General features: G+C 41.5%; 1 protein-coding gene across 3 annotated transcripts in view; it reads right to left on the reverse strand.

The window, feature by feature from the left end:
• The window catches only part of PRKCE (protein kinase C epsilon), a 503064-nt gene that overhangs the window by 47140 nt on the left and 441052 nt on the right, over positions 1–14872 (reverse strand). For all 3 annotated transcript variants that reach the window (XM_054023148.1, XM_054023147.1, XM_054023146.1), the window contains one exon: positions 2460–2598. In XM_054023148.1, coding sequence (XP_053879123.1) covers positions 2460–2598 — 139 coding nt within the window. The remainder of the gene's footprint in view (positions 1–2459; positions 2599–14872) is intronic.

Genomic DNA, 14872 nt, shown 5'->3' on the forward strand with positions numbered 1-14872 from the left:
TCCTTTAATGTCAACAACATCAGGCACCCAGGCACAAAGGTGAGTGTTGCCTGTTCCGAATAACCCAGGGAAGAAAGGGGGGTTACATACAGGACAAAATTTTCAAGGATTGGTGGCTAAACTTGAATGGGCAAATCTGTACAGAACTTGTTTTGCACATACCAATGCCTGTACTTGTAAAGGGAATCCATGTAAATGGTGCTGACTCAGCTTAGGCACTGACCTTTGAAAATGTATCCCTGGTATTAAAATCTAGGTAATCTACAAATAGCATAGTGCTATGTCATCTTTTTTATCCAAATATCACCCACTATGTGAATGTAAGTTATGTCCAAATCCATCCATGCATAAATTTGCATATTTCCCATTCCATTTGGACGAACAGGGGAGTCTATTATATGTCAAAAGCAACAGAGGGTCCTGTGGCACCTTTGAGACTAACAGAAGTACTGGGAGCATAAGCTTTCGTGGGTAAGAACCTCACTTCTTCAGATGCAAGTAATGGAAATCTCCAGAGGCAGGTATATATCAGTGTGGAGATAACGAGGTTAGTTCAATCAGGGAGGGTGAGGTGCTCTGCTAGCAGTTGAGGTGTGAACACCAAGGGAGGAGAAACTGTTTCTGTAGTTGGATAGCCATTCACAGTCTTTGTTTAATCCTAATCTGATGGTGTCAAATTTGCAAATGAACTGGAGCTCAGCAGTTTCTCTTTGGAGTCTGGTCCTGAAGTTTTTTTGCTGTAAGATGGCAACCTTTACATCTGCTATTGTGTGGCCAGGGAGGTTGAAGTGTTCTCCTACAGGTTTTTGTATATTGCCATTCCTGATATCTGACTTGTGTCCATTTATCCTCTTGCGCAGTGACTGTCCAGTTTGGCCAATGTACATAGCAGAGGGGCATTGCTGGCATATGATGGCATATATAACATTGGTGGACGTGCAGGTGAATGAGCCGGTGATGTTGTAGCTGATCTGGTTAGGTCCAGTGATGGTGTTGCTGGTGTAGATATGTGGGCAGAGTTGGCATCGAGGTTTGTTGCATGGGTTGGTTCCTGAGTTAGAGTTGTTATGGTGCGGTGCGTGGTTGCTGGTGAGAATATGCTTAAGGTTGGCAGGTTGTCTGTGGGCGAGGACTGGCCTGCCTCCCAAGGTCTGTGAAAGTGAGGGATCATTGTCCAGGATGGGTTGTAGATCACTGATGATGCGTTGGAGAGGTTTAAGCTGAGGACTGTAGGTGATGGCCAGTGGAGTTCTGTTGGTTTCTCTTCTGGGCCTGTCTTGTAGCAGGAGGCTTCTGGGTACATGTCTGGCTCTGTTGATTTGTTTCTTTATTTCCTTGTGTGGGTATCGTAGTTTTGAGAATGCTTGGTGAAGATCTTGTAGGTGTTGGTCTCTGTCTGAGGGGTTGGAGCAGATGCGATTGTACCTCAGTGCTTGGCTGTAGATGATGGATCGTGTGGTGTGACCGGGGTGGAAGGTGCCACAGGACCCTCTGTTGCTTTTTACAGATTCAGACTAACACGGCTACCCCTCTGATATTATATGTCACTCAGCAGTACCTCAGAGCAGAGAAACAATGATACTCCCATACAGGTCTAACACAATATGATACCTACAGTATGTTACATTGTGTCAGATCACATCTATGTAAGTCTTATTACACAGGTGAACACATCCCTGTTTTTAGGCCTGGGTACAGGTCATTGCTGGGAGGGAGCATCCGATTACATCTAGCATCTGAAAGATTTAGAAACACCTTCAAAGCAGCAGTAGGGTCATAAATGTGGACAAGAAGAAGAATAATGCAATATGCCAGGAACATGTGTTAGAGGAAAATGTTAAATGACAACATCATGCAATAACAAACTGGTCACTTTAGCTTCAATTTGACATTTTTGTTCTTCACCTTCTAGTACAGAACAAGACAAAAGACTAGATGATAAAAGAGCAAAAGTTGAGCATGTTTAACTGCTCGAGTCTTTTGGTAGTTGCAGCAAGGAGTGTATGACATGGGTATTTTGACATATGGAATGACTACTCAATTTAAAGGAAAGGTAACATGGAATGGGCAAATATTCAGTGGGAAAACCTAATACACTATTACCCACTAAAGAAAGAATGACAGACAACCAGCTACCAGCAAAGCTAAACAATTTACTAGAGAATGCCATCAAATACAGTACAGGAAACTTTTAAAAGCAAGGTTTCAATAGCTATCAAGTACAGAATCACAGACATTGCCCCTCCCTTACACTCAAAGGTCCAGATTTTGCGAACTACTGATGCTGAGTAGGTTACTCCTTGTAGAGATCCACAGATTTCAACAGGATTATTCAAGTAGTGCAGATGACAGAATCTTTTTTTCACCTTGCACATACAACAGATACAGTTATCCATGTGTACCACGGTTAATTATGATTACTGGCAATATTTGTATGTGAAGTCTGGTATAAAAAATACCTCAGGAGCTATGTAGTCTGGTGTTCCGCAAAATGTAGTGGTTGTTACTCCGTTCAGAATCCCTTCTTTACACATTCCAAAATCCGCCAGCTTGCAATGACCCTCTGCATCCAGAAGAATATTGTCCAATTTCAGGTCTCTGGGATAATAAAAAGGTATAAGATTCAATATTTAACCCTTTTTCTCAAACAGGCCACACACTGCAAAAATTTTAAGTACATGGCCCCCAGCTGACCCACAAACTATAGGAAAGCACAAACAGATAAGTGCACAGCAAAACCAAACAGAATCAGCTGTTCGCTATGTGTATGTAGAGTTTCAAGGGGTGATTCTGGTGTAACAAGAAAACTGACGGTAGCAAGCACTTTGTAGGATTAGGCCCTTAAACTTTTGTCAGCTGCATAAAAGCACAAGCCTCAAGCCCAACCCAGCCATACTCAGCACAGTATCAAAGATGAGTGTGAAAAGACTTCCCCCTTTATAATTCCCAAACCTAGGCCTGGCCAGAGGCCACTTTAGATTCCATCACACCTAAAGCTCTGTCTGCACAAAAGAGATTCACAGTGGACAAAGTCTAACAATGAAGTTATACTGGTGCCAAACTCTAATGTAGATCTGCTGTATCAGTGCAAAACGAGGCTTACCCCAGTCATGCTTACCTGGGCATGTTACTGAGTTACAATAAACCGTGCTTTGCACCACTGCAGCCTGTCTATATTAGGAGTCTGCACTGGTGTGTAACCTAACTGATGTAATCTAGGGTGACCAGATGTCCCGATATTTCGATGTTTGTTCCAATATCCGCCAGCGGTTTTTTTTTTTTTTTTTTTGCTGGGCACCCCCCGCCCCCCATCTGGTCATCTTAAGGTAATTACATCAGCACAAATCCCTTAATGTAAACAGAGGCTAAGAAAAATAGAAGTAGCCATTCTAGCAATCAGGGTTCACCGTGTTGCTCCAGACATAGCCCTTTGCCATGCGAGAAGAAAGACACCAAACTATTACTCCAGCTTGACCCCACTCAGAGGTTCTGTCTACACTGGAGGATTCCTCCAGAGGCAGGCTAGGCAGGCTTTGCTTTTCCTTTGTGCTGCTGGAGTGGTGCAAAGAGTCAGAGCATGTTGGGGATCTGGCCTCAAAAACTGGTAGGAAGTTACCATTGCCAAAGGCTAGCGAGATCTGAGATTGGTGGTGTCAAAAAGCTTGCCCACCCCTGCTCCAGGGCGTGCCTTGGGAACCTTCAGCAATAAGCCTATTCTAATAATAATAATCTGCGGCATGGATTTAACTCAAAATACCAATTATAAATAATATATATCCAATATACTTAAATTAGAGAGCAATGTTCAATAATCCATCTTCCACACATTAAGGCAATGTTTATATATTCTTTTAGGCTGAACGTGCACACAGAACACACTACAATATGAAGGACTTTTGAGTCAAATAAGGACAGTTTTATTGTTCCAGCACTCAAAGAGCGTCTCTTAAAGCCACTCTGTTCATTGTGCTAAATGTAACACTTAGCAGATTCTAAAATTGGCGTATTTTTCAGTCCTGCAATCTGTGATTTTAAGAGGGGCACAGTACTGCCAACAACAGAATCCTCAGAGCTGGAGTTATAAGCAAGAGTTGTCAAATACATCCAGGAAGAAGACATCCTAACATAATGTGCATGAACAGTCACTTAAAAATATGGGATTGGGATCCTATACTAGAATTTTAGTTCAAAGTTCTGATTCCAATGAGAGATAAGACTCAGGAGGATAAGCTCCCAGCCTTGCAATACCCCATTATTTTCTTTGCATAAAAAACTGTTCAGAAATAATCTCACAGGAATATAACACATTCATTGTTAAAGAGCAGCACAACACATCCTAGCAGCTGGTTTCTAATCATTCTTAGCATGAATGTGTTTATGTCAAAAATACCCAACTCTCAGTTACTAGATTGGGAGGGGTCAAAAACATGTTGAGAAAGGGATATCCACCTTTCCTGTCTTGCATAGTATTTATACATTTTCTAAAAATACTGTTGATGATTATCTCATGATTTAATACAGTGGATACTGTGCACCATTAGTTTACCTGTCACTTGCCTTAAGTTGGACCAAGAGGGGTAGAAAAACACTCGAATGAAAAAGCAAACAAGTAAAGAAACAATGTATACAAAACTTAAAGAAGTGTCTGTCTGGGCTCTGAACACCTCTGCCATACATTAAAAACACAAGCCAACAAATACAGACAAAAAGAAAGAAAAAGAAAGAAAGAAATGAAAAATAGCAGTTTTTCCTAAGGCAAGGAAGGGAACAAAATCCCACTCTATGTTCACACTGTACCAGCTGGAGCCAACTATGCTAAAACAGACTTAGTAGTATCATTCAGCCACATTTCAGCAATACTTGTATACATATATGCCTAATAGGGAGGTATCTCTTTAAGAGACCTATAAGGGGTGGGGGTAGGAGTGAGTTGTGTCTGGGTCATTGTTGCTAGGCAGATTTACCACTCCCCATCCAGAAGTTTCTGGAATTGGGTTTGGTAGTTTTGGATATGCTCCAATAGGTTCCCTGTTGCTGGGATCAGACTCCATGAGGGCAAGCGGTCAGAGCAACTGCTTTACAAAAGGCCATGTGCCCTGTGTGAGTTGGGAGAAAGGAGCAGAAAGGAGGCTGTTTTCCCTAACTCTGAAGCATCTTGCAGCAGGTTAATGACATTGTTAACCCTCCAATAGGGAAGCATGGCCAATGTTAATTATAGAAAGGGGAAATTGGGAGGGAAAAATCATTTCTTCTATTTTAATTGAATACTTTGAATGTTGTTTGATTTTAGCCAAATTGTTTCAGTTAAATTGTCTCAATTAGTTTGATTCACGAACTTCTCTTTAAATGTGATAATGAGAAAAAAATCATTTATATTTTGCTATTCTCAGTTCTGTATTTTCTCATAATGGTTTTTAAAAAATTCTGTATATTTAACCGAGTAGTTGGTTAATCAGTTAGCTGACTGGCTAGCAGTGATTTCAGAAGAGGAAGAATCTGCATGGATTCCAGCTGAAGATTCCTACAAGCAAATGGAGAGAAGATGTTGCTTTTGACTGACCTGTTTAGTTTTAATTAGTTTTCTGTATTTATGTCTTACTGTGAAGATAATGTATGAGGATTATAAAATAGCCATGTTATGTTCTAAAATTAAATTATTACAGTAAAACCTCAGAGTTATGAACTGACCAGTCAACCACACACCTCATTTGGAACTGGAAGTACACAATCAGGCAAGAGTAGAGACACCCCCCCCCACCCAAAAAAAGCAAACACAGTACTGTGTTAAACATAAACTACTAAAAAAATAAAGGGAAAGCAGCATTTTTCTTCTGCACAGTAAAGCTTCAAAGCTGTATTAAGTCAATATTCAGTTGTAAACTTTTGAAAGAGCAACCAGAATGTTGTGTTCAGAGTTACGAACATTTCAAAGTTACAAAAAACCTATATTGCTGAGGTATTTATAACACTGAAAAAAGAACAGGAGTACTTGTGGCACCTGAGGTTCTATTGTATTATTTATTGTTTCATAAGATTTTATAAAGTTATAAATTAAATTCATTCCTTTTGTTCCTGTTGGGACTTGAATGTGGGGAGGTTGACCCTGTGCAATCCTTGCTGAAAATCCTTAAAAACTCAATTCTGGGTCTCCAGCTACTTTTCTATGGGAGTTGGGGGGGGTTTAGGTACTGGAGAAGGGCAATGAAGTGAACTGTAGCCCACCCAAAGGTTACATTTGCTAACTGAGGACCTCATTCCTAGTCAAATCACCCCAACCTTCCTTCAGCATGAACCATGCATCCTCATCCACTGACAACTCAGCCATCCAAGAAATAATTAAAGGCAAAGTCACAAGAATCAAGATTTTTAACTTCATGAATCTGGTCTACACTTTATGAAACAGTCTGCCCCTCCTTGTGTCCCTCCACCCACAACTACAGGGATCACGTGAGCTAATCCCTTCATACCAATTCTTCTCAGTTCAGGCAGCATTGCTGCACTCTGTTGGCAACTGTAAAGAGCCCCAGCTGACCACCCACATAAGGTCCTCCAGGGCAGGCCACAAAGTGGTACTGTCCCAATACCAATGTAAGCACCCTCCTGAGTGCATTCCAGAATTACACTGGAAAAAAAGCTCCACCTCTAGGAACAAACAACAACAACAAAACAAAAAATCCCCCCCCACACACCAACCCTTTCAACCTAGTAGGTCAACCATTTCTGCTCACCATCCTGGGTAAGCCCCAATTACAAAATCTCTCATTGTCATAGATAGGAGACAGATACTAACTAGCTCAATCTTACCCTGCCAATGGGAGGGGATAAATAAAACAAGAGAGTTAACTCCAAAAACCACACAAGCCCTCCATGAGACACTGCTTCCATCTGACTCACGAATGCTACACACACAAGGGCGTGTGTTCAGACAACACTGTGACATCATTTAGTAGGCCTAACAAAGAGAAGACTGGACTCTTGAAGACTGGGAAATTTCTACTGTGTGCTAACACTCTGACGAGAGTTGTGAAACCATTTACGTTCCAGGCTAAGCTAGCTGAGCTAATAAAGGGGTCAACTACAGCACCAAAGCAGTGCTGCCAGGAAATTAAACCTTCTAGGTGGAGGTTCAGAAACAAGCTTATAATTGTAGATGTTTTTTAATCTTCCAAATTTGGAAATCCCCACAACCTATGGAATAGTAAAAGCTGAATTAGAAAGTTGAGCTGTTAGGGTCAAACAATCATAGCATGATTACATTTGACACAATCTGGGAACCAATTCCAGCTAGTATCAAAACAGAAGTTAAGAAGAGAAAGAAGGTCATAATGTGGCTAATTATGATAGAGGATTGATTAAATTCAAGTGACAGCTCAGAAAACTGGAAACTCTGGAATTTGTAGTGATAAGACTGATCCCAGAAGCTAACTATTCTTCTTAACTTTTAGCTTAATACTCTGACCTTGGAACTGGGGATTTCCCAGTGCAGGCAGAGGACACACTGGCAGCTGCTAGCATCTACTGTTTAACCTTTCGTAAAAGCCAGCAGCATGCTTGACAATGAATAGAAAATAGATGAATACATAATTACCACCCCAAGGATCTTCTAATCTAAAAAAATCCTAGAGAGCAATAAAACACAACAGCACCAGGCTGCCATGTGCTGGAGAGGCAGAGTGGTGCAATCATTGGTTTTATTTGCTTATGGGTAGATAGACATTTGTAATGGGCAAGTTGGATAGAGACTCTAAGATAATTAATAGACAGGAAAATTCTGAATACATCACATTTACATCACACAAGTTTAAACCTACCTGCAAATGATCATCACATATTAATGCAGTGATTCTTGTAGCCATATTAATGCAGTGATTCTTGTAGCCTTCTTAATTTAAACAGTTAATATTTACTTGATTAGGGTTCACCTCTAGAAAAGCTAAAGTATGTGAGTTATCATTAAATGGATGATCCCTGAGATGCACATGATGAATAAAAAAATCTGTAGTTAGCCAAGAATTCAACACCTATTATAATCATATAAAGGACAGTAAAAAACAAAAAACAAACAAACAAAAAAAAAACTTGTATACTCATGGTCCCTTGTGGGGAAATCCATAAACAGGAGAGTGTGTGACATCCTAGTTTCCACTATCTAGTCATCCTGATCTTCCCAGTTATGTTCTAGGTGCCACTCTCTCTTATACCGTGTGACGATAGTGCCCATTTTAGCCTATGCATATTCATAATGCATATACATTTTCTTTTTTTCTTTACCTTTTATTTACCTTTTCTTCTTATGTTGGGGGCCCCAATTCCTATAGGTTAATCCATCATTTACTTCATACTTGTTATCATTTACAATAACAGTTGCTATGGCATTACTGCAGTTAATGCTTGTGACTTGTGATATATATTCATTAAAAATACCTAAAATATCAGTAATTCATATTTGTTGTTTCTTACTTCATCTTACTGCACTTATTTATACTTCACACTTGTGACTTGAGGTCTGTTGTCTGTCATTTATTTATGTCAAGCTATACTTAGGCCTTTCCACTCGTGCTTACTGTCAGTACAGGTCCTTAGGCTTCCAGGTTCACTACTCGCATTACAGCAGAAGCCACACCTTTGGGCATCATCTGAAATCCTACACACGCTACATTCTGAACCTTTTCCAAACTGTGACCCTCATCGACTTTCAGGCCAGAGGGTGCCATCATGATCATCTAGTCTAATCTCCTGCACATTGCATGCCACAAAACTTTGCCCATCCACTCCTGTAATAGACCCAGAACCTCTGGCTGAGTTACTGAAGTCCTCCAATCATGATTTAAAAACTTCAAGTTACAGAGAATCCAGCAGTTGCACTATGCCAGTGATGCGTGCCCTGTGTTGCAAAGGAATGTGAAAAACCCACAGGATTTCTGCCATTCTGAGCTGGGGGAAAATTCCTCCCTGATCCCAAATATGACGATCAGTTAGACCTGAGAATGTGGGGAAGAGTCAGAGGCCAAACACCTAGGAAAGAATTCCCTGTGGTAACTCAGAGCCCTCCCCATCTAGTGTCCCATCACCGGTCATTAGAGATATTTGCTACTAGCAGTCGCAGACCAGTTGCATGCCATTGTAGGCAGTCTCCTCATACCATCCCTTCCATAAGTTTATCAAGTTCAAGTTAGATTTTTTGCCCCCCATTATTCCTCTTGGAAGGCTGTTCCAGACTTCACTCCTTTGGCTTTTAGAAACTTTTGTCTAATTTCAAGCCTAATCTTATTGGTGGCCAGTTTATATCCATTTGTTCTTTTGTTAACATTAGCGCTTAACTTAAATAACTCCTCCCCTTCCCTGGTATTTGTCCCTCTGATGTATTTATAGAAAGGAATCATATCTCCCCTCAGCCCTCTTTTGGTTAAGCTAAACAAGCCAAGCTCTTCGAGTCTCCTCTCATAAGGTGGGTTTTCCATTCCTCTGATCATCCTAGTAGCCCTTCTCTGCACCTGTGCCAGTTTGAATGAATCTTTCTTAAACATGGGAGATCATAATTGCACACAATTTTCCAGATGAGGTCTCACCAGTGCCTTGTATAATGGTACTAACACTTCCCTGTCTCTGCTGGAAATACATTGCCTGATGCATCCCAGGATTGCATTAGCCGTTTTTCATGGCCGCATCACACTGGTGTCTCGTAGTCATCCTGTGATCAACCAATACACCCAAGTCTTTCTCCTCCACTGTTGCTTCCAACTGATAAGTCCTCAGCTTACAGAAAAAACTCTTGTTGTTAGTTCTTAAGTACATGACCTTGCATGTTGCACTATTAAATTTCCTCCCATTTCTATTACTCCAGTTTTCCAGGTCACCCAGATCTTCCTCTCACTTGACCCTCACAGAAAGAAGTTCTGGGACCCCTTCGTCTAGTCAAAAAGACAGCTGGAGGGTTTGCAACCCTTAACTGCCAGTTGAGAACCCATATGTTAATGGACTTTAAAATTATTCTTAACATAAGCAAAAAATATACTGGAGTTAAACTAAATTAGGAGAAATTTGAAAGAGACTTTAAAACAATAGCAGCACAATTCCTATAGCCAAACATGTAGGAAGTTGAGGTTAACAAAATGCCAAAATTCATAGCTAGAATAGTCAAATGAAAATCTATCAAGGCTGCAACACCTTCTGTACCTGAAACCATTGAGGAATATTTGATTAATTTACAGTTACCACATTTTAAAAAACAAATAGTTATGCAACCCTGGGGAAAAAAATCAAATGACTAAACGGACATATGGTAAGAGAGCTGGTAGGCTAAGGCACTTCACCCTGTCACACATAGAAAAGATGAAGAAACAAAGTGAGTATAACAGAAAAGAATGGTCAGGAAGCATATCTTTGCACCACACTGCGGTCAATGAAGAAAGTGAAAGCAAGTAAAGAGCATCCCAGGAGGACAAGAATTCAAAAGAGAGACCACCCCACTAGAAAAAGTGCCACGTTTTTTCATTCCTTAGAAAAGTAGTATAGTATATTCTTCTTTGTTTTGATTAGCTGAGGATAGTATTTTCTTTAGGAATGTTTCCCTTAAGTGTATGAAAAATGTGTGTGTGTGTGTGTGTGTGTGTGTGTGTGAGAGTTAGCAGGACAACTGCAAGGCTCTGTTATCCGTCATGTCACCCCAGTCTAATTTCTTCCCTCTTATTACTTTATACCTATTTCACACTACCACCACATTTGTACATTACTTGAGTGAACACGTGGTGCTCTTTGCATATGTTCCTTGGAGACAGAAAAGCTGATATGCAACGAATTATGGCTGCAGAAGAGCTGTATATACTGTGGCTTCCCCCACTTTTGTGATAACCCAAGTCCTGCTTGAGGTGTGGGAGATGTGGCCCACATCACTTCTTATCCAAGGTCTCTTGTGTGACAATGTAAAGTGGTCCCAACCAAGCCAATGGACTAATTTGTACAGATTTACCATATAAATTGCGTACAGAACCAAATTCTCTCTCTCCTAACTACACTGCTCCAAAAAACACTTCTGTTTAAATATGCAGTACCCTCTGCTGTGCAATATACAATTAGAGCAATAACTTCTGATTGTGCAGCCATGAAAATTGTTACTGTAATATTATTCTACTGTCTGTGTTCACTAAACGTGTTCAAACTCAATAACAGAGGATGCTGAAAAGAACTATTTTATTTGAGTATAGTTTTAATTATACTTAGAACAGAGTTTAAGGAAGCTCTTTTAAAAATACTGAGCTTCCTCAACTCCCTTCAACTTCAGTGGGAGTTGGAGATATTCTGCATCTGGCTGGATTGTTTTTTTTAAAAAATAGGCATAGAAAGGGGGTAGCAGTTTTGACAGTGCTAAGGCCTGTGTTTCCCCAGAACTGCTCCAAGAAACAGCCAACTATTTTGTTAATTTGGATAGTGAGTAAATAGCCATCAATCTCTGCAACTTAGAGTAACTGTCTACACAAAACGACTCATTCTGTCTTTTGTTTCCCAGTATTAATGCCAGCTGTCTTCCTCTAAATCCGAACCTCCCAAATGATATAGTATGGGGTAGCTCAGTGACAACAGTCTATTAGATTTCTTCTTTCTCCTTTTGCATTCTATTCTCGGGGACTAAGAAAAGTCATCTGTGTCTGGCAACATGAGACCCCACAACATGAGAGGATTGCAAACAGCCCAACCAGTCATGCCAGGAAAATGCCCAAGTCACCTGAATGCAGTAGAAATATATTAAGCTCTCTTTTTCCTGGTTAGTGTGCCAAAATCTACTGTACAGACACAGTTCAGTTGACTTCAGCAATTGACTACCGAAAATATGCTCTTTTTCAACATTTCTTTTTTCAGGAAGCATTAAATAGAATAATTTGGGCCTTGGCTTTGATTTGTGAACACTTGCCAGCATGACAAATAACCATGCAAGCTAGCATGATTGAAGGATCTGTTCGAGAGAGATCCAGGCCTATAATAGCAAGGCTGGTGCAGGTCAGAACAGAGGTGCATGGACAGACGCCATGCGGACTGTAGGCCACCAATGGAGGGGATGAGAATCTGTACAGTGCCCACTCATATTGGGCCTAGTTCTGCAAAGGTGCTGAGTACCCTCAGTTCTAGTAAGAGTTGAGATTATCATGCAGGATTGGATTATTATAACCTGACATTAGCCAGTAGCCAGTGTTATAAGTACCTCATTTGTATAGCCACCAGAATGTCTCACACATATTTATTTAGCTAACACAGATAATTATATTTCCACAAGGCAAAGCAGATGCATTTAAATAACCAAAATGGGTTTCTACCAGTAACATCAGAATGTCTGCCAAATACCACATACTATAGTCTTTGAATCAGGGTAAACATGAGCTCCTGTATATAAATCTAAATTTGAACAACAAAATCAAGTAGCTAAGAAACACGGTCACGTACTGGTTTAAGCAAACAATCATTTTACAAGAATATATATCTACAGCAGCTGTTTCTACTCTAACTTCAAAATAAAGAACAAAACCAAAAAGCATATAATTTTCAGTGTGGGTGGCACTGGATTAAAAAGATTCCAGGAGCCCAGAGATGCATTTATTTTAGAGGCTAATCAGTGCATTGGAGGCAAGGATCAGTTGTTTTTTGTTTGTTTGTTTGTTTTGTTTTTTGATTTTTGAATTAAATGCAAAGTTGGGAGTTAAATAAAGGATTATAACTTATTGTAAGTGTGTAAAGAATGTCCAAGCTAGAGTAAAATGCTGGCAGTAATGTAAAAAAAGGGAGCAGCACTGTATATATTTACTCTTTAATTGTTCTGAACTGCTCAGAAAAGCAGGCTATATAAAAGAATCCTGAGGTCTTTCATAATTTTTAACTTCTATTTTGCCACTCTTGTTTATAATAAACCCCTTGAACAGTGTACCTGAGATAATATTCATTGACATTGTTTTCTTCTATGGGAAAACCTGGCCTCCACTGCAAAGCTTGAATGGTCATGATGTTCAGGGAGGGAGTCACAGGAGGTGGAAGGGAAGGAAACATCCCCTTCCAAGCCATGACGAGGCAATGGAACAATTCTAAACTGCTAGAGTTTGCGTTTGGAAGCATAAGAGTTCTTTATCCCATTATCACACAGCAATTAACAATCTGAACTAGGTAGCAAGCTGAAATTATTTTTCTTAGTCAACAAACCTGATTCTTCCACATCTATGGAATTTAGGCCCAGATTCATTTAAGCATATGCTTACATGCTTACCAGAATATGGATGCTTTCCTGAATTAAGGCTTAATGAGCCTGTCTGGTACCTGATACAAACTCATAATTTTCTGTCATTTTATTTGGTGCTGCATCTAAACGTTAGCCAAACGTTATCCCTTGATCACCAGAACCTCAGTTGTCTGAAATGTCATAATCTGAAAGAGGATTCTGTCTTCCCAAATCTATTAACACTATTGGCATAATTATCTGAAACCTCAGTTCTTCAAGCATATTCATTGTCCCCCATAACATTCAGATAACTAATGTGTGATGGGGCATCTGAATCTCCAGGCGGCACAAGGGACCCAGGAGTGGTGTTATAGCCAGGGGGCCTGAGACCGAACCTTCAAGCCCAGCGACCGAGTACTCCTCCTTCTCCCCTCCGAAGAGTCAAAACTGCTTGACCAATGGCAGGGTCCTTCTGACTTGGTCCAGCGAGTGGGGCCGGTCACGTATGAAGTCCACCAACCAGACCGAAGAAGAAAGAAGCAGATTTACCATGTAACCTTCTGAAGCCTTGGCATGCATGGGATGGGTTGCTAGTTACTCCTCGCCCACCCGAGCCAGCCTTAGGTCCCCAGGTCCTGGATATGGCCAAGACCGAGGAACCTCAACTGGGGGACACCCTCTTCCCAGAACAACAGGAACAGGCTCGGTGCCTGCTGGCTACCTTTCGTACAACTTTCACCACCCTCCCCAGCCAGACGAGCATCGTCCAGCACACCATTAAGACGAACCCGGGGAGGTGATTTGGGAAACCACTCGCCCGCTCCTGTGACAGACATGTGAAGTTGTTGAAAGGGGAAGTCCAAGTGGTGATGGAGCTAGGAGTCATGGAATGATCACAGAGCGAATGGCACAGTCCCATCTTGTTGGTTCCGAAGCCCGATGGGACCCTCCGATTCTGCATAGATTTCCGAAGAGTGAATACGATATCAAAGTTCAACGTGTACCCGATGCTCAGGATCAATGAATTCCTCGATCATCTGGGGACTGCCAAATACATCACGACCCTTGACCTCACAAAAGGCTACTGGCAGATCCCCTTGGACCCCGAGCTCCAAAGAGAAGACCAAGTTCGCTATGCCGAGAGTGCTCCACCACTTCACTCAGATGCCCTTGGGCCTCCATGGAGCCCCGGCAACCTTCCAGCGCCTGATGGACAACCTCCTGGACCCCCACACTGAGTACGCCGCGGTCTACCTTAATGATGTCATGGTCTACAGCCACCAGTGGGAGGAACATTAAAATCAGGTGGTCGCTGTCCTCTGGACCCTGTGAGGGGCTTGGCTCACAGCCAACCCCAAAAAATGTTGAATCGTCTGGCAAGAAACTGCGTACCTGGGCTATACCTTTGGCTGGGGCCTCGTCCACCCCCTCATAGGAAAGGTCCAGGCACTGCAAGCGTGCCCGGCCCTGACAACAAAGTGCCAGGTAGGACAGTTCTTAGGCCTGGCTGGATACTATCGGTGCTTTGTGCCCCAATTTGCATCCCTCGTGGCCCCCCTCATGGCCCCTAGGGGCCATCCTCTCCCAGGAGGTGGATGGAGAAGAACATTCCATCCTCTACCTCAGCCGCAAGCTTTTTCCTCGCGAGTGCAAATACTCGGTCATCGAAAAGGA

This window comes from Malaclemys terrapin, chromosome 3 (assembly GCF_027887155.1).
Source record: "Malaclemys terrapin pileata isolate rMalTer1 chromosome 3, rMalTer1.hap1, whole genome shotgun sequence".
Classification (NCBI taxonomy): Eukaryota; Metazoa; Chordata; order Testudines; family Emydidae; genus Malaclemys; species Malaclemys terrapin.